The sequence below is a fragment of the Chiloscyllium punctatum genome, chromosome 15 (genome assembly GCF_047496795.1).
Source record: "Chiloscyllium punctatum isolate Juve2018m chromosome 15, sChiPun1.3, whole genome shotgun sequence".
Lineage (NCBI taxonomy): Eukaryota > Metazoa > Chordata > Chondrichthyes > Orectolobiformes > Hemiscylliidae > Chiloscyllium > Chiloscyllium punctatum.
Window position 1 is genome coordinate 67,269,477 of NC_092753.1, and position 27,177 is coordinate 67,296,653.

The following is a 27,177-nucleotide window of genomic DNA, read 5'->3' on the forward strand; positions in this document are numbered from 1 at the left end:
TTTTAAATTGTCAAAACTAGTGTGTATGTCACGCCAAATGGAAGAAATATCAGACTTGAGCGTTCTTTCATGTTCTGCTGATGTGTATTGATGTATTTTTAAAGAACCATGTAATGTATTTGGTTTAATGTGTTTTTGATTGGTTGAAGATTGCGAGTCAGTATTTCAATCGTTAAAAAAACTACCCTCTCAAAGCATTTTAATAGAAATTTGCATTTTTTTTGCAATGAAAACAAATCATTCCCCTCATCAGTAAAGATTACCCCTTAGAATCAGGTTATTGTGAATTTTCTAATCAATCATTTTACAGGACCATGTTCTTAAATATTTAACTTAAAAATGGAAAAAAATTGGCCAGATAACGTGGGCATGTTAGTTTTTGGTGGGCCTTATCCCAATTTCAATTTCATTATAAAGGAGATAAGATTTAATGAATTGTAGTTTGTTACGTAGTGTTGATTAACGTCTACTGTACCTTGATTCGAGGATGATAGATACTTAGGCTTAGAAATTTCAAACAAGCAATGAGCCAGTTTATGACTCAGTGATGTTTTTGCCCCCATCATGGGGCAGGATATGCTCGAAGATAGTGGAATCTGATGTGCAAGATTTTCTTCCCTTTCTTTGCTTTTCGACTGTTGTTCTAATTCATTGTTAAGAGAAGTTTCTTTGTCCTTAGCACATTAACCATGAGAAGGTTCTTTGGCCATCAGGACATGATATCCAATCCACTGGAATTTATTTTGCACAATATGTGCCCGAATGATTGTGGGACTAGCTTCATAAAGGACCCCAGTGTTTGTTCAATGATCATCCCATTGAATCTGGAAGATTGTCAGTAAGGTGATGGAAAGCTATTCAAATAACAAAAGACACCATCCAGGATGAATATGTCCGCTTGATTGGCATCCCATTCACCACCTTAACATTTATTCCTTCAAACAGCGATGCACAGTGACAGCTGTATGCACCCATTCAAGGAAGAGTGGAATAACTCACCAATTCTCTTTGACAGCTCCTTCCAAACCCACGAGCTCTATCACCTAGAAGGGCATGGGCAGTAGATGTATAGGAACACTAACACCTGCAAGTTTTCATCTAATCCACACACCATCCTGACTATAATGTTGACCCGCTTTTTCCTCAGTCAAAAAGATCTGTTTGTACTCCCGCAGGGTATCTGCTTTCCCACTGCTACCAGGGTAAGAACACTGCTTTTAGGATTTTTCACTCTTAAGTGCCAAACTGTCTGGCTGTCACAAATCTAAGTAATCATTCCTTATTTAATTCAATACCCTCTGCCTTGTTATACGACCCAAATTGTTATCTCATCATGCGCAACAATAAATGTGCAATAAATTTTGGCCTGGCCAGTGACGTCCATGTTCTGTGAATGAATGCAATTGCTCAAGAAAGTTTGCACCTGTACGTTCCTTTCTAATCAACTGGCAGCATCCTCATAATTCACGAAAAGAACTTTGTTTCTGTTTCTTCATTTTGCTGAAAAAATATTAGAACAGTCTTTGAAGTGACAAAATCAGTCATAATAACAAATGTCAACGTGGTTACACAAAGAAACAATACTTGCTTAACACATTGAAAACTAATAATTTCATCAGTTACAGTTAGCATTAATTATATATTGGTGAATTAGAATCAGGAACAGTGGGGAGGTCATTGTGGCGCATTCATCTGGTTGAGTTCAAAAACATAGTGCTAGATTACTAACCAAAGTGGAAATTGCTGGAGAAACTCAACAGGTCTATAGAGACAAAGCAGAATTAACATTTCAGATCTGGTGATCCTATTTCAGAACTGATCATAGCTTGTTAAAGTTTGGTATATTTGCTGAAAATGCAGAGAGGGTAGGAGTAAATGGTAGGTGGAAATGAAGCCCAGAGGGGGAGAGGATGTTCTCTTCCCCCATCCATCTTCAGTGCATATACCAACCATTTCCTAGCTATGATCAGTTCTGAAGAAGGGTCATGGGGCCTGAAATATTAACTCTCTGCTTTGTCTCCATGGATGCTGTCAGATCTGAGAGTTTCCAGCAAGTTCTGCAGTACCCTGTTTTTTTTATGCCCAGTTTACTATCTGTCAGGCCTGGTTAGTGACAGCCAGATCCTTTGAAGAGATTTTTAAACATGTGTTTTAATTGAAATTCTTACCAGTGCTTTTCCAGCTTCATATTAACATTGTTGATGTCAACAGATTTGAATGCCTGACTGGGTAGTTCAGCCTCAACATTCAGATCAGACCTTTTGTGTCATAGTTGCACTTCATCTGCCCATTTATTCCTCTTCTGACTTTCATATCATCCTCCTTGTCACTATTTATATATTCTACACTTCTTGCAAATCAGGGCAGCTTTTAATAAATAACATTACAGATTGATCTCTTTTTGTTACTCATATTGCTACTACCTTCCACTTTTCTTTCAAGTAGCTTAAAATTCGAGTGAGATTGTAAACGTATCCACATACATCATCTTGGCCCAGTTAGACTTTCCATGGTTGAGTTAATGCAAATAATTTTGGTTGAAGGAAGGCCATTTTGTTGCATTCTAGTTTATTTTAAAGTAATACATCTTTGCACAGTCATGCAAAGAAAGAATGCTTTCAGCAAAATATAATTTGTAAAACACCAGTATTGAGTTGACATTTATAGAATGCAATTGAGTACTTATCTGAAAGGGTGTGTTGAGTTTTTCAAACGTCTTCAACTTAAGTATAATGTTTATGTCATAGTAGGAAATATTTCACGCTGATTTCCAAGCTTCTGCCCAAGTTATTATATAACTTTAACATCTGTGGTCAAATCATAATTGGTATTTAAGAAAAGACAGATACAGTGCAAAATATTATCATGGGGAAATTGTAGTGGGTGTATATTTGAAGCAAAGTGGAGATGGTTTATCAAGAAGATTGATTTTTTTTAATATAACATTGAAGGCTTCAATGTCCTGCTTTGCTGTTTGCCTTATGTAGGTAACTGAGAAAGATAACCATCTAACTTAGATCCATCTGATCCCCATAGCCAAATTAGTCTTTGTTTCTAGTTCTTTTTGACAGTCCAGTTGAGATATGTACTTTGAGTTTAGTAAGCCCCAACGTGCCATCTCTTCCTCATTCTTCCAGCAATTAAAGTTTGCAGTGAAGAGTTGGTTCAGTACTGAAAATGGATTTATGTATTTCATTTTGTATATAAGATGATAAATGGGCTCAAGCTGGCAGATGGAGTTTAATTTGAATAAATGTGAGATGCAGCATTTTGGAAAAGCAAATCAGAGTAGGACTTCATACACTTAATGGTAAGGTCCTAGCAAGTGTTGCTGAATAAAGAGTCCTTGGAGTGTAGCTTCATAGTACCTTGAAAGTAGAGTTGCAGTTAGGTAGGACAGCGAAGAAGGTGTTTGGTATGCTTTCCTTTATTGGTCAGAGTATCGAGTACAGGAGTTGGGAGGTCATGTTGCAGCTGTCAGGACATTGGTTCGGCCACTTTTGGAATGTTGCTTGCAGTTCTGGTCTCCTTCCTTTCGGAAAGATGTTCTGAAACTTGAAAGGGTTAAGAAAAGATGTACAAGGATGTTGCCAGGGTTGGAGGATTTGAGCTATTGGGAAAGGCTGAATAGGCTGGGGCTGTTTTCCCTGGAGCAATGGAGGCTGAGGAGTGACCTTTTGGAGGTTTATAAAATCATGAGGGGCATGGATAGGGTAACTAGACAAAGTCATTGCCCTGGGGTGGGGGAGTCCAGAACTAGAGGGCATAGGTTTAGGGTGAGAGGGGAAAGATATAAAAGGGACCTGAAGGGCAACCTTTTCACCCAGAGGGTAGTGTATGGAATTAGCTGCCAGAGAAAGTAGTGGAGGCTGGTACAATTACAACATTTAAGAGGCAACGGGATGGGTATATTAATAGGGAGGGTTTAGAAGGATATGGGCTAAGTGCTGGCAAATGGGACTAGATTGGGTTGGGATATCTGGTCGGCCTGGATGAGTTAGACCGAAGGATTTGTTTCTGTGCTGCACATGTCTATGATTCTATAAATATTCTGTGTGGCGCTTTTTTTGTCCTTGACGTTGCTTTTTTGATAGCCTGAGTTAATATCACATTTTCTCAAATGATGTTTGAAGGAGAGTTAATGGGCTACTGTTAGCTTTTTTTTTGCAGCTCATAAAACTTACACTGTAACCTCTTCCAGCAAAATCCACATGGTTTGTGGCCTTGGTATGACTATACTTAGCTGACAGACTAGTTCATAAGTCTGAAATTCAAATTGTGGGTAAACCTAAATTTAAATTTCTTTAAGTTAAATGCATATGCTATTCCAAGCCAAAACGAACAATTTCAAAGTAGGGAGAAACAAAATAGAAACTTAGTTCCACTATTTTTGAGTAGCTAACTATTTTGTTAATCATGCCATCATGATCTTATGAAATGAAGTTTAATTTGGAAATTCTTCCACCTCCCACCTTAATCAATGTTTCAGTCTGTGAGTTACTCATTGAGCACTGGGGATTGTTCCATATCTTCCCTAAGCGGCCATTTTATAGTTGTGTACTTAAGTGACCAATGTCGCTTTTAAAATTTATAGACTTAACAGATTCATTGCACCTCAGGGTAAAATTAATTATATGTGATGCACTTTGGATTGTTTGAGAGATGTCATGATGTATCACATAAATATAAATCTATTCCATTTACAATTTTCCCAATCTTTGCATTTGAGAAATACAGGTCAAGTTGGCCAAAGTTCTTTATGCCTCTTTTATAGATACAGTTGCTAAAAAGTCCACAATTGAATGTTGGAGATCAGAACTGGACTTGTGCTGCCTCTTTGAAAAAGCACTTGTACTTAGTCGCACATGCTAGCATTTATCCAATAACTGCCCAATTTCTTTTATAGTTTAAAATTATTTATACAATCATCTTTCAGCATCTTTTAAGGTAGAACTCAACAATTAGACTGAGAGGGGAAAGATATAAAAGAGACCTTAAGGGGCAACTTTTTCACGCAGAGGGTGGTACGTGTATGGAATGAGCTGCCAGAGGAAGTAGTGGAGGCTGGTACAATTGCAACATTTAAAAGGCATTTGGATGGGTATATGAATAGAAAAGGTTTGGAGGGATATCGGCCTGGTGCTGGCAGGTGGGATTAGATTGGGTTGGGATATCTGGTCGGCATTGACGGATTGGACCGAAGGGTCTGTTTCCATGCTGTACATCTCCTATGATTCTATAACTCTCTGGCAAAATATGTTTTTCTCTCCTTTCTGAATGTTTTTGTTTTCCATTGTTTGGAACTCTATGATGTCAACTCATTGATGCACTCACCGGGACAAACAGCCTGTCTCTATCACAGAAGTTAATGTGTTAACCTCTATCAGGTCACATATTAACATTCTGTATTCTGAAGTGAACGGACTTTTGTAACTTCTCCTCAAAATGTAATTCCATAGGTCTGCTAATGCCCCGGTAAACCTCATTTGTACCCTTGCTTAGGCCTTTAAGTTTTTCCTGAAAGGTGGTGCTCAAAATCAGCTGCAATATTCCAGCTAAAATCTGACTAGTGATTTATAACGTTCCCTCTATATATAAAGCTAAGTAACCTATGCTTTCTTAAACACTAGCAGATAACCACTGAAGATCCTTTCAAACCCGGGACCATTATCATCAAAAAGGACAAGATAGATTCACAACAATACTGTTACGTAGACGTTCTCCTCCAAGCCATCCTCAATCCTGACATGGAAATACTATGCAGTTCTTTCAGTGTTGCTGGTCAGAATCCTGGAACTCCCTTCCTAACAGCCTTATGAAATGGATTACGGCAGTTCAAAATGACCGCTCACCCTCCCTCTTATCAAGGGCAACTGTGGATGGGTAATTAATACTGGCTAGCCAGTGAAGTTCTTATGCCACGAATGAATACAAAAAAAAAATCATTTTCCAGCTCCTTTTTAGTTCTGAAGATAAACTTTCTAATCTTGTATACAAAAATTGCTGTCTTCTCCATTTGAGAAGAATGAATTCAAAAGTCCTCTTTGTTCAGCACAGAAGCCAAACTTACTGTTGGAGAGAAATACTCCTTAAATTGACTCACCATCTTTTTGCCTAAAGTTAATTAAACTGTTAGGGATTAAAACTGTTTGGCAATTTTCTGTTGTATGAACAGAACCTTCCTGAATAAAGATTATAGTTACAGTATTCATAAAATGTGTTCTCAAAATTTAATTTAGAAATTATTGTGCACTAATTTAAGAGAAATTACAAGAGTCATAGAGATGTACAGCACAGAAGCAGACCCTTTGGTCCAACTCATCCATGCCAACCAGATACCAGGACCTTACCATTAAGTGTATAAGTCCTGCTCTGATTCGCTTTTCCAAAATGCAGGACCTTGCATTTATCTAAATTTAACTCCATCTGCCACTCCTCAGCCCATTGGCCCATATGATCAAGTTCCTGTTGTAATCTGAGGTAACCTTTGCTGTCCATTACACCTCCAATTTTGGTGTCATCTGCAAACTTAATTGTACCTTCGATGTTCACTTTGAAATCATTTATATTAGTGATGAAAAGCAGTGGACCCATCAGGAATGAAGGGCTTTTGTCTGAAACGTCGACTCTCCTGCTCCTCAGATGCTGCCTGACCTGCTGTGCTTTTCCAGCACCACACTCTCGACTGAAGTCCATACAAATCACGTCCACCTCTATGCCCTCATCAATCCTCTTTGTTACTTCTTCAAAAATCTCAATCAAGTTTGTGAGACATGATTTCCCACGCACAAAGCCATGCTGATATCCCTAATCAGTCCTTGCCTTTCCAAATACGTGTAAATCCTGTCCCTCAGGATTCCCTCGAACAACTTGCTCACTACCAATGTCTATAGTTATCGAGTTTTCATTACCGAGGAATTGACGTTTCGGGCATCAGCCCTTCTTCAGGATGCTGCCTGACCTGCTGCGCTTTTCCAGCAACACATTTTCAGCTCTGATCTCCAGCATCTGCAGTCCTCACTTTCTCCTTGAGTTTTCATTACCACCTTTCTTAAATAGTGGCACCACATTAGACTACGTCCAGTCTTCTGGCACCTCAGCTATGACTATCGATGATACAAATATCTCAGTAAGGAGCCTAGCAATCACTTCTCTAACTTCCCACAGAGTTCTAGTGTACACCTGATAAGGTTCTGGTGATTTATCCACTTTTATGCATTTCAAGACATGCAGCACTTCCTCCTCTGTAATGTGGACATTTTTCAAGATGTCACCATCTATTTTCCCACATTCTATACCTTCCATGTCCTTTTCCACAGTAAATAGTGATGCAAAATACTCATTTAGTATCTTCCCCATCTCCTGCGGTTCCACACACAGACAGTTTTGCTGATCTTTGAGGGGCTCTATTCTCTCCCGAGCTACCCTTTTATCGTTAATGTATTTATAAATCCCTTTGGATTCCCCTTAACTTTATTTTCCCTCTTCTATTCTTCCTATAGCATTTTTATCCTGGAACATTAAGCTACCAATCCTGTCCATCCCTGAACCATGTTTCTGTAATTGCTATGATATCCCAGTCCCATGTTCCTAACCATGTCCTGAGTTCATCTGCCTTCCCCATTAGGCCTCTCTCATTGAAGTAAATGCAGTTTAATTTATCAGTCCTACATTGGTCTCTACTTTGTTTCTGCCTGCCCTAACTTTTTGACTCACTCCTTTTCCCAACTGTACCAGTCTCAGATTGATCTCTTTCCTCACTGTTTCCCTTGTTCCACCCCCCCACCTTATTAGTTTAAATCCTCCTGAACAGCTCGAGCAAATCTCCCTGCCAGTATATTAGTCCCCTTCCAATTCAGGTGCAGTCCATCCTTCTTGTCCAGGTCACTTCTACCCCAGAAGAGATTCTAGTGATCCAAAATATGAACCCTTCTCCCTTGTACTAGCACCTCAGCCAAACATTCATCTGCTCTATCCTCCTATTCCTACCCTCACTAGCTCGTAGCACAGTGAGTAATCCAGATATTACTAACTTTGAGGACGTCCTTTTTAAATTCCTGCCTAACTTTCTATATTATCCCTTCAGAATCTCACCCTTTTCTCTTCCTCTGTCATTAGTTCCAGTGTGTGCAATGACCTCCTGCTGGTCCCACTCATGTTTGAGAACATTCTGTACCCTCTCTGATACATCCTTGATCCTTGTACCAGGGAGGCAACCATACTGATTTCTTGATGCTGGCCACAGAAATGTCTGTCTGTACCTATGACTAAAGAGTCCCCGATCACAATGGATCACTTGAAACCTGCCAAAGCCCTCATTACATTAGAGTCAGTCTCAATACCAGAAATTTGGCTGTTCATGCTACATTCCCCTGAGAGTCTATCACCCCCAAAATTTTCCAAAACAGCGTACAATTTTGAAATGGGATAGGCGTAGAAGACTCCTACACTTCCTGCCTCGCCCTCTTACCTTTCTTGAACTTAACTCATCTCCCTCACTGTATCTGCAACTTTTCTCCCTTCCTATAGCTGCCTTCTATCGCATCCCTTAGCTCTTCTAAATTCCTTATTGCCTCTAACTGCCGCTATAACCGATCCATGCGATATGATAGGATTCGCAACCAAAGACATTTGCAGCAGATATAATCATCAGTAACACGGAAACTGACCCTAAACTCTCACGTCTAACAGGAAGAGCATATCACTCTACTAATGGCCATCTTTGATCCTTCACAATCTACACACCCAGAAATTAGCACCGTCTTATTGCTCTGAAAAAACAGTACTCCAGGCTAACTTAGTACTTATGGTTTATATTTTTAAAATCTAATCAAAAGATGGATCTCAATAAAACATATTCAAGAAAGAATCCACTCTACTCACTATTGCAGACTTACAGCAAGGTCACACATTAAAAACTATGCACTTATTTGTTCCTGTACTTTGAGCTCTCCCATACAGGTTCCTCCAAGATCAACTGTGAATTTTGCTGTTTGTTAATTTTTCCTAGACGCACTGTGATGTCCAGATATACATGAACTCAAATAGCGAAGGCAGTAACTGCAGATTCACTGCTGTGTCATTTAGCAGTGTAGGTTTCTTTCTCTCTCTCCCTCAATGACCATGTGATCGCTGCCTTTTGTCTGTCTTCCTCCTTTTAAAAATGCCGCTGTTTTGATATTTTTTCCCCAAAGTTTCAAAACAATGAAACTGCATTTAAAACAGCAATTGCTGCTCCTGAAATTCAAGGAAATTGCCTCCAACACCTAAAATACCTCAAAAAAGGAACAGCTCTTAGAGCCACAATTGTTTCCTGTCATCCATCTTGGATTACCCAAAAGTTGAGGTCAGTTATGTTATTACAAGGTAAGCAAAAGTTTTAGTCACCAAGTTTTGGTTTACCAAGCATTCATGTTTTATTGTATATGTGAGGAAACTAGCTTTTGGAGTCTCTGTTGTGGCCTACTTATGTTTCACATTATACATAAGATTGCGCTTTAATATTGGGATGAATAACTGATAATTGAATTCCTCATGATTTAGAGATCAAATATCTGATTTGATTCTGCATGAATTCAGTTACAGTGCAGTCTTACAAATGCGAACATTCAGTTTTGTCTTCATTTGTTCCTTGAAAAAGTTTTGGGAAAATTATGTTTTGATTATGTTGAAAGGTATGAAATTGCTTAAGATTTCTGTGACCCCTACTTTGGAACTCGTTCTGATTTACAATCTCACCTGTCAAATGGGTGAGTCCAGTTTAGTGTTTCCTGAAGCTATTTTTCTCTGTAGGAGGGTTATCGTACAGCTAGGAGCTGTAGTGTTATCAAAATGCCATGACTTAGACATAAGACTATGCCGCAGCTTGCATGTTTGAATTATAATGCCTACTATATTGTGAAGATGCCAATGCCATTTCCAACAGCTTCTTTGTGTGCCCTCCATGCTGATGAAGCATGCAATGCATGCCAAAATTGAGGCAGCTTTGTGCTGTATATGTACTATTCCTACAGTTTGGGCAAACGTGCCCAGACACTTCATTTATGTTAACTGTGTAGTCTATGAGTTCTTGTTCTTGTCTCCTGGATTGTCACATAGTCTTTGCATTCTTTATGTAACAAATAAAAAAATATGATGACTCCAAAATATAGGTAAATAAGGGGAAGGGTACCTTTACATTTCTGTTTTGAAAGTGAACAGCAGGCTAATTCGCATGTTCTTGGGTTCACTTTGTGCATTTAAACAAGGTCTTTCTTTATAATCATGCTACAACTGATTTTCTGGCAGCTGTAAAAACCTTTTAATTTGTAAGAAGTCTCCATTATTCACTTTTCATTATCAATTTGCATTGCCTTTTCGATCCAAGAAGTACTGTGAGATCATAGATTTTTGTTGCTGATGTGTTGTACTAAAAACCTAAAAGGAGAAAGGAACAGAACCGCAATACTGTGTCAGTGAATAACTGGACTATTAGTATTTGCTAACATGTAATTTTAAAATTGATCAGAAATTAAATCTTACAGAACTGAGATGCTGCTTTGATCAAATGAATATGTTGGAAGTTTTACACTTGTAACAGTAGATGGTAATTTTATGTATCTTTTACAAATGATTTTGACCTCATCCAACATATCAGTTGACCTAGGACTGTTGTTAGTTACTTAGGTAAGCAACTAAAATAGTGTATGATATTTTTTGCCATGTTCACTTAATTTTGAGGACATTTCGTCTGTAAAACTCTAGTTCCCAGTGCAACTTGTGGATTACTAGTCAAGTGGTTTTGTTGTTGGTTATGCTATAGTGCTGACATCGATTGTGACAATAATTTTTTTGAACCACATGGATGAGGCCACTGCCATAGGCTTGACTTCATTTCCCACCAATGGTAGTGTCCATAGCCCTCGTGCTTCTGGGAAGTGATTTGCACTTCAACTTCATGACTCATTGGGCTGTCAAATAATCATTTTGTAATCTTTTTTGTTCCATCATTTCTCTCCCATCCATGTTTCAAGCTCCTTTAATTTTTTCAGCCTTCTCTTGCATCTTGAGTTCTGCAACCTTAACAGATGCTCAGTGGCTACATGGAAATCAAAGTGTTCCAACTTGCCTTTCCAATAATGGGCCACTGGTCTCATAGTGATACCACAAATCTTGCAACTTCAATTCAGTTATCTACTGTTAACTTTACTGACTTAAATGCGCTGTCTTACATCAACTCCTTGATAATCTGTGAAATGTTTAAAAGACTAATACTAAAATAGAAACACAAGCAAGGAAGTTGCTGTATGTTAGCAGTGAAGCCTAAGAAATGGGAGAAAGAGTAGGCTGTTTGCCCTCTGAGACTGAGCATGTCAAGTGAACTCAGTAGCTGTAAAGAGGAAGCGAAGACTGTTGTGAGTTAGGTTAGTGACATTGATGTGAGGGAGAGAAACTAGCATTACCAAGCTAGTTGGGTCATTTTTTGCTCAGTATCATGTTAGATTCTTGCCTTCCTAAATCACATTTTTAAATGTTGTTTGTATTGTTAACAAGCCAAATGCTACTCTGATTTTAAAACTTTTAAATGCAAGCTTTGAAGCAACTTGAATTATTCTTTGGGTTAATAACTATACAGAAGTTATGGGGCCATAAAACATTTGCCCATGAAATGTTTTAGTGTGGGGGTTGTAACAAATGCGGAGAAATGATGTGAAGGAGTTTAAGCAAGATAAATATTCTAAGTGCAAGGTCAAGGAAAATGTAGAAAGACATTGGAAAACTGGCCATTGTATGTCGCAAGTCAGTGAGGGTAGGGTGATCTGTAAGTGTGATTTGTCCAAACACAGGCGGCGCGGTGGCTTAGTGGTTAGTACTGCTGCCTCACAGCACCAGGGACTCGGGTTCAATTCCTGCCTCAGGCGTCTGTCTGTTTGTGTGGAGTTTGCATATTCTCCCCATGTCTGCGTAGGCTTCCTCCGGGTGCTCCAGTTTCCTCCCACAGTCCAAAGATGTGCAGGTCAGGTGAATTGGCCATGCTTAATTGCCAACAGTGTTAGGTGCATTAGTTAGAGGGAAATGGGTCTGGGTGGGTTACTCTTCGGAGGGTCGGTGTGAACTTGTAGGTTGAAGGGTCTGTTTCCACACTGTAGAGAATCTAATCTAATCTAATCAGTCGAGTTTGAATGATCAGATGTTTACAAAGGCTGTAGATGGAAATGCAGCCAGAAAAGCTTTGGAATAATTGAGTCTGAAGTTGTCAGAGTCAGTGACAGGTGGCTAGATTTTATCTGTGTACAGTACATGGGGTTGGTTTGGGCTGTTGTGGTCCAGTGATTGTGAACCTACGCCTGACCTGGATGCCTTGGACTCAAGTTCCACCAGTTCCAGAGGTGCATCATAACATCTCGAAGCAAGTTGATTAAAAAAAAATTACATCAGGATGTTTATGCGCATAAGTACCATGTGAATGAGGAAGAGATGGCGGTCAAAGATAGAACCTTCATGGACTTTAGAGGTGACTGTGTGGGCATGAAATAGAAGCAATTTCTGGAGTGTACACATGAGGAGCAGCTTGGTAAGAGAGGCACAAAATAAGTTTTTTTTTAAACTTGCCAACCAGTAGTGCATCAAATTTGAAAACTGCAAGGTTTTTGTGTGCTCAGTTTTGTTTTGCTATTTCAACATGCTAAATGATATATGACTATATCTTTTCGGGTACACTAAAATAATTTGTCTGTTTCTTCTCTAGGAGGAATCTTACAAAGCTCTCACTCATCTTTAGTCACATGCTGGCAGAAATCAAGGCCATTTTCCCATCTGGCCATTTTCAGGGTGACAATTTTCGCATCACAAAGGCAGATGCTGCTGAATTTTGGAAATGGGCTTTTGATGACAAGTGAGTATGAAGGTTTTTTTGTACATAGAATGATTATTTTTCAAATTGCAAGTTTCTCATAACTGCAGAATTGCTTTTTAAAAAAATATTCCTTCAATCATGTTCTGATCAAAGTGAATCGTGTCAGTGCTGAGAAAAGGAGTGCTTTTGCATTTGTCAGTGTTGCAAACAGGCTTAGCATGGTATACTTGCCAATCTCAACACATCTTCCGACAATAGACAGATTTTTTTGTTTATCTTCATGCCTTTTGAGTGAGACTTGAGTGGTAGTTTTGAACTGAATTTTGTGTGCAGTTGTGCATTTGATCAAAGCTCAGAACCCATTTAATAGAAACTGTTTAATTAATTTAATTCCCTTACAGCCAGCTGACCTAGAGATGAATTTTATTCTGTTACCTAATACTCTGCTGAGACAAGGTAAATTTTTAGCAACCATCCCTAATAACACATTTATTGCCCTGTCATGCATGAAAAAAGATATTACCAAACTCCCATGCGTTGCATCGTTAGACAGTTTAATTGTGAAATGCTGTTGTTGCTGCTTTTTGCTACTTCTCTAGATTCTTCCAATACACATAGATTATCTTCTCTGGTTTGACCTTTGCAGCATTTCATAGTTTGACTGCTTCAGCGCAGCAGTAGATTTTCAGATAAGGTACAATAACTGGTCACTGTGCAATATACAAATGTTTAGACCCTCAATTGAAACACCACTTTCATTTTGAATTTTGAAACACTTTTGGTAGCAGAAGTCCATTGTTGGCTATCAGCTTCTGCTTTTTTCCCCCTTTGTTTGTGGGATGTAAATTCCACTGACAAGACCAGCATTCATTGACCGTCCCTAATTCCCTCGAGAACATGGAGGGTAAGCCTTCTCAAACCACCGTATTTTTCACGATTTATGCATTTGCATTGTATTGTCAACAAGGACCTTTCAGGGTTTTGACCTCATGATGATGTAAGGATGGTATGTTTCCAGGCTACTTATAACTTAACAATCTTGAAGGTTTTGTGTTCCCACACATTTTCTGTGCTGTTTGTGGGTGATAAAGCTTTCAGCTTTAGTAGGTGCGATCGACGAATGTTTGGTGAGTTGCTCCAGTGCATTTTCTCAATTTCGTATATTTCAATAAAATAAGCTGGCGGTTGATGGCATAAATATTTCAGGTGATGGGCCAGCATTCAAGCAGGTTGCTTTGTCCTTGAGTGTTGGGCCTGCACCCTCGATAGAATCTATCATACTTGTGACTTATGTCTTTAGATGGTGGAAAGGATTTGGGGAATTGGACGTTGAGTCATTTGCAGCAAAATAACCAACCTTTGATTTGTTCTTATAATTGCAATATGTGGCTATTTCCATAAAGTGTCTGTTGCATGGTGACCACTTTGCCCATGATATTGATGTTGGAGAAATTAACAAGACTAATTCCGTTCAATGTCAAGGGGAGTTGATTAGAGTATCTCTAGTTGGAAACAGAACATAAGAAAAAGCAACAGGAGTGGACAGTATAGCCTGTTGCCATTCAGCACAAACACAACTGATCTACTCCATCACGACTTTTTTGTCCTCTCCCTTGAGACCTGAAATAGCAATGTGTTAGCCTTGAATGGTACTGAACTATGCAGCAAAGTTATCCTTGTTGACTCCAAATTGGGTGCTGATGAGCAGGTTATTGCTGAATAAGTGCTGCTTGCTGTCATTTGGTGACATTTTGCTCATGGAGAGGTAATTGGCTGGATTGGATTTGCCCTGCATTTTCTGCACAGGAAACATTTGGGCAATTTTTCACATCACACAGTAAATGCCTGTTTGGTAGATGAACTGCAACTATCTAGGAGTGTCACATTTTGGAGCACGGGCTTTCAGTTGTCCAGCTGTTATGTTGTTGGGGCGTACATTCTTTGCTGAATCCAGTGCAGTCAGCTATTTTGTCATATCATGTGGAGTGTATCAAATTGCATGGCTTATGGGAAGCTCAGGGAAAGGCACTTTTGGCACTTCTAGATGAAAAGGGTCACTCGTTTGTCAGTCTTATAATGAGAACGGATGTATTTGGCTCCACCTTTTAGAGGAGGATGATGATGATGATCATGGACCCACCTCTCCCTATCTGTGGTTTAGTTGCCTGCCAATTTTGATGACTGGATACGGCAAGATTTGGTATTTGATTTGATCCAATGATTAGGAGTGAATGCTGCTTCTGCTCTTTAGTGTGAATTTAGCCCTGAGTTGTGATTTTACAGACTTGCAGGTCTATGACTGCAAGAAGTTGATGATATTGGTGTGCTATCGTGTATGGGTTATGTAAAATAGTCACAGTTTAGTGGAACACATTTCTGAGATGAGGTTTTAACAACAAAAGCAATGTAAGGGGCAAATTGTTTGCTATATAAAAGCAAACTTCCAAATCCAATTTTGAAGGAGTGTCCGAGTAGACTCTAGGCATTAACTGTTTCTCTGCCCACAGATGCTGCCAGAGCTGCTGACTTACTCTAGCACTTTTTTTTTCAAATTGTTCAGTTTGCCTTATGAATATTCAGATTGCTTCTGCGTTTTGTTCATTTTTTAATAAACTTGCAAAGTGGGCACTAAAGGCCAATGTTGTGTTGAGCCATAAAAATACATTTTAAAAAATGATTTGTTCATGTTATGTAGGTGTCACTGACTGGGCTAACATTTATTGCTCATCCCTAACTGGTCAGTGGGCACCTAAGAGTCTACCACCTTGCTGTGATTCTGCAGTTACATCTAGGTCAGACCAGGTAAAGATGGCAGATTTCCTTCCCTATGACATTAGTGAATCAGATGACAATCACCAGTGGTTATATGGTCAGAGTTAGGCCATTAAATTTGAAATCTGGAATAGAGAGCTGGCATAATTGCTGTCATTTAACCATTTTCAATTTTGTTAAAAATCCATCTGTCTTCCCAATAGTAATCGTATCTTGTAGTATAGGAACGATAATGTATATTTGTTATTTAATTTCCCGTCAACACTCTTAAATATGTGTTTTTAGCACAAACTCGTTTTAAATAAAGATTATTTTGGTGTATTTTGAATTATAGGCCACGTAGACCAGTTTTTTAATGAAATGACCAAAAAGATAGATGAGGGCAAAGTGGTAGACATTGTCTACAGGACTTTACTAAAACCTTTGACTAAGTTCCACGTAGTAGACTAGTTAGTAAAGTTTGATTCATGGGATTCAGCGAGAGCTTGCAAATTAGATACAAAATTAGCTTAATGGTAGGAGACCGAGGGTGGTGGTGTAGCGTTGTTTTTCAGACTGGAGACCTGTAACCAGTCTGCTCCACAGGGATCAGTGCGGAGTCCACTGTTGTTTATCATTTATACAAATGATTTGAATGAGAATTTAGGAAGCATGGTTAGTACATCTGTGGATGACACCAAAATTGGTGGTATAGGGAACAGTGAAGAAGGTTATTTAAGATGGGTGGCACGGTGGCTCAGTGGTTGGCACTGCTGCCTCACAGCACAAGGGTCCCAGCCTTGGGTGACTGTCTGTGTGGAGTTTGCACATTCTCCCCGTGTCTGCGTGCGTTTCCTCCGGATGCTCCAGTTTCCTCCCACAGTCCAAAGATGTGCAAGTGAGGTGAATTGGCCATGCTAAATTGCCCATAGTGCTAGGTGCATTAGTCAGAGGAAAATGGGTTTGGGTGGGTTACTCTTCAGAGGGTTGGTGTGGATTGGTTGGGCCAAATGGCCTGTTTCCACACTGTAGGGAATGTAATCTAAATTACAAAGGGATCTTGATCAATTGGACCAATGGGACAACGAGTGGCAGATGGAGTTTCAGTTGGATAAATGGGAGATATTGCATTTTGATAAGATAAAAAAGGGCAGGACTTGTTGATGGTAGGGTCAGGTAGCATTGTTGAACAGAGAGACCAAGGGGTTCAGGTACATTTTTCCTTGAAATTTCTTAACAAGGTAGTTGAGAAAGTGTTTAGCATGCTTGCCTTCATTTATCAGACCATTGAGTGTAGGTGTTGGGGTGTCATGATGAATGAATGAATGATTTTATTGTCATGTGTATTTTACAGTGAAAATATAGTAAAATACAGTGAAAAGCTTCTATTGTCCACATTATCCAGCACCATTTTGAAAAGTTTAAGAGTAAAGACAAGATATATCTTTAACAGAGTCCATAACCCTTCTACCACTGTTTCAGTGCCGCCAGCACTGAAACCAAGCTGTATCAAATTTGCTGTTGCTCAGGTGTCATGTTTTGCTGCTGCCACTGTAGCAGCTGATGTTGCAGACGATGTCGGCGCCTGTACCCACCTCTCTGCCAGCTGCTTTATTGATGCCATCTGTCAGAGTCCTATACCAGGCTCACCAGACCACTACCATGCTTTGGACCCTGAAGAAGCTGCCTTTCGTCTTCCTCATCGATACTGTTGTCGTTGATGCTGTGTGTCTCGGACGGTAAGTTTGAAGCAAAAATGAAAAAAAAATTAAAAAAGAAGAAAACAACTGAAAAGCGGACAGGATGGATGAACCTCAGGCTCAAGTTCCTGGATGCTGCCTACTCCACCACCGCCATCTTGATCAAAGGTTGGAGATGTACAGGACATTGGTGAAGCCACTTTTGGATTACTGTGTACAGTTCTGGTTGCCCTGTTATTGGAAGATGTTATGAACCTTGATAGGGATCAGAAAAGATTTACAAGGATGTTGCCAGGGTTGGAGGATCTCACCTATGTACAGAGGCTGAATAGGCTGGGAACGTATTCACTGGAGTGTCGGAGACTGACTGGTGACCTTTTCGAAGTATATAAAATCATGAGAGGCAAGGATTGGGTGAATAGACAATCCTTGGGGTGGAGGAACTTCAAAACTAGAGGGCAAAGATTTAAGGTAAGAGGGGAAAATTTTTAAAATGATCTAAGTGGCAACTTTTTCGCAGAGTGTGGTTCAGAGATGGGATTGAAAAGTGTGGTGCTGGAAAAGCACAGCAGGTCAGGCAGCATCTGAGGAGAAGGAGCGTTGACGTCGTTTCGGACATAAACCCTTCATCAGGAATGTGCGGGGGAGGAGGGGGGATGGAGGGGAAGGGGAGAGTGGTGGCATGATTAAAGGGGCTGAGAGATAAATAAGAGGGGGAGGTGGGGCTGGGAGAAAGGTAGCTGGGAAGGCAATAGGTAGATGCAGGTGGGGGTGTGTGATGGTGATTGGTTGGAATGGAGTGTGGAGCAGATGGGTTGAAAGGAAGATGGATAGTTCAAGAGGGCACTGCCAAAGTGGAGGGCTATATCTGGGAGGAGATGGGGGGAGGGGAGATGAGGAAACTGGTCAAATTGATGTTGATGCCATGTGGTTGGAGGGTAGCAAGGCGGAAGATGAGATGTTCTTCCTACAGGGATTTGGCAGTGGAGGCAGTCCAGGACTTACTTGTCTTTGGCAGAGTGGGAGGGGGAATTCAAATGGTCAGCCACAGGGCAGTGCAGTTGTTTGGTGAGTGTGTCCCAGAGATGTTCTCTGAAACATTCTGCAAATTGGCATCCTGTCTCCTCAATGTAGAGGAAACCACATCAAGAGCAATAGACACAATAGATGAGGTGTTTGGATGTGAAGGAAAATCTCTGCCGGATGTGGAAGGATCCTTTGGAGCCTTGGATGGAGGTGAGGGAGGAGGTGTGGGCACAGGTTTTACACCTCCCCCAGGAGCAAGGGAAGCTACTGGGAGTGAAGGGTGGATTGCTGGGGGGAGGGGGGGGGGGGGAGGTGTTGACCTAACGAGGGAGTGCTGAGGGAATGGTCTCTGTGGTATGCTGATATGGGGAAGGAAGTATATCTCTGGTGGTGAGATCAGCCTGTAGGTGGCAGAAATTGAAGGATGGACATTGGTCAGGTGAGCACTGGGGGGGGGGGGGGGTGTTCTACCCTTGTTGTAGTTAGAGGGGTGTAGTTCAAGGGTGGTGGAGATGCGCTGGAGAGCATTGTCGGCCGTGTGGGAGGGGAAACTGCGGTCCTGGAAATAGGACGCCATTGGGACGTTCTGGAGTGGAATTGCTCTTTCTGGGAGCAGATACGGTGGAGGCAGAGAAATTGAGAGTAAGGGAAAGCATTTTTACAGGAGCAGGGAGGGAGGAGGTATAGTCCAGGTAGCTATGGGAGTTGAAAACGGAGACAGAGAGGTCCAGGAAGAGGAGGGAGATGTCAGGGATGGTCTAGCATGAGGTGGCACCAATACAGTAGTCAGTGTAGTAAAGGAAAAGGTGGGAATGGTGTTCGTGCAACTACGGAAGATGGACAGTTCCACGTATTCGCAGAAGAGGCAGACAAAGCTGGGGCCTTTGTGGGTATCCCTTTGGTCTGAAGGAAGTGGGAGGATTCGAAGGAGTAGTTGTTGAGGGCGAGGACCAGTTCAGGCAATTGAATGAGTGTGTTGGTGGAGGGGTACTAGTTGGGTCAGTGGGAGAGGAAGAACTGGAGGGGTTGAAGATTTTCGCCACAGCAGATGGACGTGTGCAGGGACTGGGAAGATAAGGCATTGGGGGCCAGAGAAATGGAAGACATGGAGGGCATGGGTGGTGACCTGAATGTCTGTGAGGGGTTCCTGGGCCAAGGGGGACAGGACGGTGTCAGGATATGAAGGGATAAGTTTGATGGGGCAGGAGCAGGCGGAGGCGATGGATCGACCGGGGCAGTCGTCAGGTTTGTGAATTTTTGGTAAGAGATACAACCAGGCGATGCGGGGTTTTGGGACTATGAAGTTGGAGACTGTGGATGGGAGATCCCCTGAGGTGATGAAGGGATGGAATATATGGAATGATGGGCAAACAGGACTAGTTTGGTTTGGGAAACTTGGTCAGCATGGGACAGGTTGGGCCGGACGGCCTGTTTGCGTGCTGTATGACTCTATAAAGGAAAGTCAGTATTGTTTGAAAGGCAAAATCTAAAGTGTTTATCTTAAAAGCCCTCCAGCTATTTAACTCGATATATAATCCAGATTGTTAACATTTCTTATTCCTTTATGGAGAAAAAAATCTTTAGTCTTCACCTTTTATTCTCCTTTGGCTGCTTGAGGCTTTATTCAGAGTTTTCTTTCTTGGTTGTTCCTTGAAATTGTGCGAAATGTTAATCCACAAAAGAAACCAGAGATTTCACCGTTTGAAGGAATTCAGTGGAATGTTTGGGTCAAATACCTGTTTTTTTTGGTCTTTCTCTTCCTTTCCAACTCTTCTGACATTCCTTCCCCTTAAAAATCCCAACAGGTAATTAAGACACAGTAGCAACTTCTCTATGAATAATGGTGCATACCCTTTATGAAAGGACCAAATCTGATCCAATGTATCTGAATGAACACTTTGATGTATTAATTTAACAAGGAAAAGATTGAAATAAAAACAGAAATTGCTGGAAAAGCTCATCAGGTCTGGCAGCACCTGTGGAGAGAAATCAGAGTTAATGTTTCTGGTCCGATCACCCTTCCTCCGTTCTTGGAAGGGTCAGTGAAATTGAAATCCTCTTTCCAAATTTTTCAACCTTTCTTAAAAAAAAAACCTGGTCACTGGTTGAGTATATCTGGCAAGCTAATTTGGCTAAACGTTTAAAAGTAAATTGTGCTGCACTCAAGTTTCCATGCCCAAGGTAAGTTGTTTGTTTATGAATGTGCTTAAGACAGCACACCAAAAGCCTTACTGAGGACAGATAATCTCACAGACCTTGTATCAGAATAGATATGTATTGCCAGAAGTGAGTTTCATAATTGTCTGCCCATGTTCTTGAGCCTAAGATCACCATGAATGGGTGGGACAAAATAACCTCTTTCTTTTTCTTCTCATTTGGCAGAGAAGAAAGAAGCTTCTAAAATATATTCAGGTTAGTGGATTATCAAGAATATATAGTTCACTCTAAGCAACCACCAAATATTGAAGAAGCTAGAAATGACTAATGGACTCAAATTTGTGGCTAATCAGAGGTAAAAAAAATTGTATCTGTTATTTGAATAGCTGCATTTGAGTAATGATGAGAATCTCATTTTGGAAAAACAAGAAAGACTAGCATTTCACACTGCCCTTCATAACCTCAGGATATTCTAACATGCTGCTCGGTCAATGAAATATTGTTGAAGTGTAGTTACCTTTGTATGTAATGCAGATTTAATGTGGTTGATAAAAGAATTAGAGGTCATATGAGGTGCGTTAAGATCAGAATACTTAGAAATTGTTAACTTGAAACCTGTCTGCCTTTTAAATGAGCCTAAAAGATCTCATTGCAACTTTTGAAGAGTAGTGAGTTACATAAAAACATTTTAAAAAGGAGCATGAGTAGGCTATTTAGCATTTGGAGTCTGCTCCATCATTTGGTGTGATCATGGCTGATCATTCAACTCAGTACCCTGTTCCTGCTTTCTCCCCGTAGCGTCTGATCCCTTTAGCCCTAAGAACTCCAGAGGGCATAGGTTTAGGGTGAGAGGGGAAAGATATAAAAGAGACCTAAGGGGCAACTTTTTCACGCAGAGGGTGGTACGTGTATGAAATGAGCTGCCAGAGGAAGTGGTGGAGGCTGGTCCAATTGCAACATTTAAAAGGCATTTGGATGGGTATATGAATAGGAAGCATTTGGAGGGATATGGGCCGGGTGCTGGCAGGTGGGACTAGATTGGGTTGGGATATCTGGTCAGCATGGACTGGTTGGACCGAAGGGTCTGTTTCTATGCTGTACATCTCTATGACTCTATCTAACTCCTTGAAAATATTCAATATTTTGGCTTAATCACTTTCTGTGGCAGAAAATCCCACAGATTTAACGCTCTGGGTGAGGAGCTTTCTTTAATCTGAGTCCTAAATAGCCTAATACGTAACCCTAAACTGTGATCCATCACTCTCCCCAGTCATTGGAAACCAGATTTGCCCCTGTACTCAAATTTCTGTGTATATCCCGTCTAGTCCTACCTGTCAGGTGTTTTATAGATTTCTTTGGGAATCTGCCTTATTCTTCGAAGCTCCAGTAAAAATAGAATCATAGAATTGTTCTAACTGATCCGGTCTCTCTTCATATTACAGTCCTGCCATTCCAGGACTAAATTTGCTCAATCTTTGTTACACACCTTCCAGAGTCACAACATCCTACCTCAGATAAGGAAACCAAAACTGCACTTTGGGCATGGTCTTACCAAGGCCCTGCACAATGGCAGCAAACCAGATTTGCCCCTGTACTCAAATTCTCTCACTGTGAAGGCCTTAATACAGTGTGCTGCCTTCAGTGCCTGCTGCACCTTCCTTTCAGTGACTGGTTTACAAAGACTCCAAGGTCTTGTTGCACCTCTGTGTTTCTCAATTTGTCCCTGTCCAGATAGTAACTTGCTTTCCTGTTTTTGCTACCAAAGTGAGTAAGCTCACATTTACCTCCATTATACTTCACCTGCCAAACCACTCATTAAAATTGTCTAAATTACACAAAGGCATCACTGCATCCTCCTCACAGTTCATTCTCCCACCCAGCTTTGTCTGCTAACTTGACGATAGTACGATTAGTTCCCTCATCTGTATCATTAATATATGTTGTGAATAGCTGGAGTCGAAGCACTGTTCCTGTGGTACCCCATTACCACTGGCTGCCACTCAGAAGAAGGTCTGTTTATTCATACTCTTTGTTTCCTGTCTACCAACTAGTACTCCATCCCAATTTCATGCACACAATTTCACATGCTAATCTCTTATGTGGGACTTAATTGAAAGCCTTCTGAAAACCCAAGTAAACCACATCCACTGGCTCTCCAGTTATCAACTCTACACAGTAGATTTGTCAATCATGATTGCCAGTCATGATTTCCCTTTTGGGAATCCATGCTGACTCTGTCTGATCCTGTCACTGTTTTCCAAATGCTCCGCTATTTTAGATAGCGTTGTTATATTAGCTATCCTTGAATCTATAAGAAGCTTGAAGGATGACTATAAATGCATCAACTATTCCTAGGTTCACTTCCTGGTTTAGATAATTGGACCCGGGGGATTTAGTTGCTTTAATCCCATCATTTTTCCCAATGCCATTTCCCTACTTATACTGATTTCCTTCAGTTCATCTCTCTCACTAGATTGTTTGTTCCCCAAAGTTTTTAGAGTGTTATTTGTGTCTTTGTGAAGACAGTACCAAAATATTTATTGAGTTGGTCTGCCACATCTTTGCTTCCCATTATAACTTCCCCTGTTTCTGGCAGTAAGTCGCCTACATTTGCCTTCTCTAATCTTTTTCACTTTATATACATAAGCTTTTATAGTCAGTTTGTTCCCTGCAAGTTTACTTTTGTACTTCTTCTTTTTTCCCCTTTTAATCAATCTCTTTGTCATAGAGTCATAGAGATTTACAGCATGGAAACAGACTCTTCGGTCCAACCTGTCCCTGCCGACCAGTTATCCCAACCCAATCTAGTCCCACCTACCAGCACCCGGCCCATATCCCTCCAAACCCTTCCTATTCATATACCCATCCAAATGCCTCTTAAACTTTGCAATTGTACCAGCCTCCGCCACATCCTCTGGCAGCTCATTCCATACACGTACCACCCTCTGCGTGAAAAAGGTGCCCCGTAGGTCTCTTTTATATCTTTCCCCTCTCACCATAAACCTATGCCCTCTAATCCTGGACTGCCCGATCCCAGCGAAAAGACTTTGTCTATTTATCCTATCCATGCCCCTCATAATTTTGTAAACCTCTATAAGGTCACCCCTTAGTCTCCGACGCTCCAGGGAAAACAGCCCCAGTCTTTTCAGCCTCTCCCTGTAGCTCAAATCCTCCAACCCTGGCAACATCCTTGTAAATCTTTTCTAAACCCTTTCAAGTTTCACAACATCTTTCCGATAGGAAGGAGACCAGAATTGCGCGCAATATTCCAACAGTGGCCTAACCAATGTCCTGTACAGCCGCATCATGACCTCCCAACTTCTGTACTCAATACTCTGACCAATAAAGGAAAGCATACCAAATGCCTTCTTCACTATCCTAACTACCTGCGACTCCACTTTCAAGGAGCTATGAACCTGCACTCCAAGGTCTCTTTGTTCATAAACACTCCCTAGGACCCTACCATTAAGTGTATTAGCCCTGCTAAGATTTGCTTTCCCAAAATGCAGCACCTTGCATTTATCTGAATTAAATTCCATCTGCCTCTTCTCAGCTTATTGGCCCATCTGGTCCAGATCCTGTTGTAATCTGAGGTAACCCTCTTCGTTGTCCACTACACCTCCAAGTTTGGTGTCATCTGCAAACTTACTAACTGTACCTCTTATACTCGCATCCAAAACATTTATGTAAATGACAAAAAGTAGAGGGCCCACCACCGATCCTTGTGGCACTCCACTGGTCACAGGCCTCCAGTCTGAAAAACAACTCTCCACCACCATCCTTTGTTTTCTACCTTTGAGCCAGTTCTGTATCCAAATGGCTAGTTCTCCTTTGTTGAATTCAAACCTGCTGCCTGTTGTCACATCTACTGATCTTTGTTTGACCAATTTGCATGCTCTTTCCTTGGATCTATTACTTTCATAATTTCTCTTGGTTATTTACCTTGGAAATTAAGGAACAGGTCTCCAAGGGTCATAATCTCCTGAGTATTGCCTGAGCCACTTGCAAATTGGCTTAGGGATAAGAAAATTAGGGAAGTAAATATATGGCTAAGGGAGTGGTATGGGAAAGAGAGGTTCCATTTCAAGGGGCATTGGCATCCGTTTTGGAACTGGGAGGATCTGTACCGATGGACGGTCTCCACCTGAACCAATCTGGAACCAGTGTTATAGCGAAAAGGATAAATAGAGTGGTCATTAGGACTTTAAACTTGTGAGTCAGGGGGAAAGGAAGGGGAAAACAACAGGAAGTATGATAAATGAAAAAGTAAGCAGCAGGTTAGCATGTATGCAGGAGGGTTTAAGTTCAAGGCAGACTATGAAAGAAGCAAAAATGAAGGATAACTCAGGAGACATTTGATGTTGTGAATTATGACAGTAAGTAAGCTAGCATAAAGGCATTTTACTTGAGTGCTCGTAGCATTTATATCAAGGTTGATGAGTTAGTGGTACAAATTATCGTGAACGAATATGATTTGATAACCATCATGGAGACATGGTTACAGAATGGTCATGACTGTGAATTAACTATCCAGGGACACCAGACTATCCGGAAGGACAGACAGGAATACAAGGGAGGTTGTGTAGCTCTGACATGTAAGGGCAACATCAGAGCAGTTCTGAGAGATGATATAGGTTCAATAGAGCATGAGGTCGAATCTATTTGGGTGGAAATTCGGAATTCCCAGAAGAAAAAGTCACTGATCGGTGTAGTCTATAGGCCGCCAAATAATAGCATCACATTGGGGCAGGCAATAAACACGGAAATAACTAATTGACATGCCTGCAAAAAATGGTACGGCTATTATCATGGGGGGATTTTAATGTGTATGTAATTAGTCAAACCAGCTCAGTCAGTGTAGCCTTGAGGTGGAGGAGTTGAGTAAATCTGCGATCGATTTCTTGAGCAGCATGTAATGGAACAAAGAGGTAGTGAGCTAGCCTAGATCTGGTCCTATGTAATGAAGCAGGAATAGTTAATGATGTCATAGTTAGGGATCGTCTTGGAAGGAGTGACCACAATATGGTTGAATTTAAAATCCAGTACCAGGATCCTGTGCTTGAATAAGGGGAACTATGATAGAATGAGGGAGGACCTGGCTAAAGTAGACTGGAAACAGAGACTTTATAGTGCAACAGTTGACGAGCAGTGGAGGACTTCAAAGAAATGTTTCAAAGTGCTCAGCAAAGGTAAAGAAGGAAGGACTGGTGAGAAGGAAGGACTCTTAAGAGGAGGGGTAATCTGCCATGGGCGTCAAAGTAAAAGAGAAGTCATACAAAGTGGCCCAAAACAGCAGGAATCTAGAAGATTGGGAAAACTTTAAAAGTCAGCAGAAAGCCACAAAAAGAACTATAAAGAAAAGTAAGATAGAGTATGAGAAAAATCTAGCACAGAATATAAAGACAAATAGCAAAAGTTTCTGTAACTATATAAGACGAAGAAGAGTGGCTAAAGTAAATTTTGGTCCTTTAGAGGCTGAGAAGGGGCAATTCTTATGGGATATGATGAAATAGCTGAGGCATTGAGCAGGTATTTTGGATCGGTCTTCACAGTGGAGGATACTAATAACATGCCGGTAAGTGAGGACATAGAAACAATTATTATTACAAAAGAGTTAGTGTTGGATGAGCTAGCTAAGGATAGATAAGTCTCCTAGCCCTGATGGAATGCATCCCAGGTTACTAAAAGAGATGGTTGGAGAAATAGCAGGTGGACTAGCTGAAATTTTCTACGATTCACTAGACTCTGGGGTGGTCCCAGCAGATTGGAAAATAGCAAATGTGACGCCACTGTTTAAAAAGGTAAGTAGACAAAAGATGGAGAATTTTCGACCAGTGAGCTTCACCTCTGTAGTGGGGAAGATGCTTGAGCCTATTATCAAGGAAGAAATAGCAGGGCATCTCGAAAAAAATTGTCCCATTACACAGAGGCAGCATGCGTTCATTAAGAGCAGGTCATGCTACACAAATCTTTTGGACTTCTATGAAGGCATTTCAAGCAAGGTGGACAACGGGGACCTAGTGGATGTGGTGTACCGAGAGTTCCAAAAGGCCTTTGACAAGGTACCACACATGAGGCTGCTGCATAGTGTTAGGGGTTGATTATTAGCGTGGATAGAGGATTGGTTGACTGACAGGAAGCAAAGAGTGGGGATAAATGAGCGCTATTCTGGCTGGCAATCAGTGACCAGTGGTATCCCTCAGGGATCGGTGTTTGGACCACAATTCTTTATAATTTATATAGATCATTTGGAATTGGGCACCATGAGTACGGTGTCAAAGTTTGCAGATGACACTAAGATGAGTGGCAGAGCAAAGTGTGCAGAGGACTGTGAAACTTTGCAGAGGAACATTGAGTGAGTGGGCAAAGGTCTGGCAGATGGAAAACAATGTTAGTAAATGTGAAGTCATACATTTTGGTACGAGTAACAGCAAAATAGATTATTACTTGAATGGTTTAAAAAGTTGCAGCATGCTGATTTGCAGAGGGACCTGGGTGTCCTTGTGCATGAGTTACAGAAGGTTGATTTGCAGGTACAAGAAGTAATTAGGAAGGCAAATTCCCTCATTGCTAGTTGAGTTAAAAGCAAAGAGGTAATTTTACAACTGTACAAGGTACTGGTGAGGCAACATCTGGAGTACTTTGTGCAGATTTGGTCTCCTTAAGAAAGGATGTACTGGCACTGGAGTGGGTGCAGAGGAGGTTCAC

The 27,177-nt window shown here is 40.9% G+C and overlaps 1 protein-coding gene across 1 annotated transcript in view; it reads left to right on the forward strand.

Moving 5' to 3' along the window:
- cblb (Cbl proto-oncogene B, E3 ubiquitin protein ligase) overlaps positions 1–27,177 on the forward strand; it is a 200,784-nt gene that overhangs the window by 77,108 nt on the left and 96,499 nt on the right. The window contains exon 2 of the mRNA XM_072585385.1: positions 12,728–12,874. Coding sequence (XP_072441486.1) covers positions 12,728–12,874 — 147 coding nt within the window. The remainder of the gene's footprint in view (positions 1–12,727; positions 12,875–27,177) is intronic.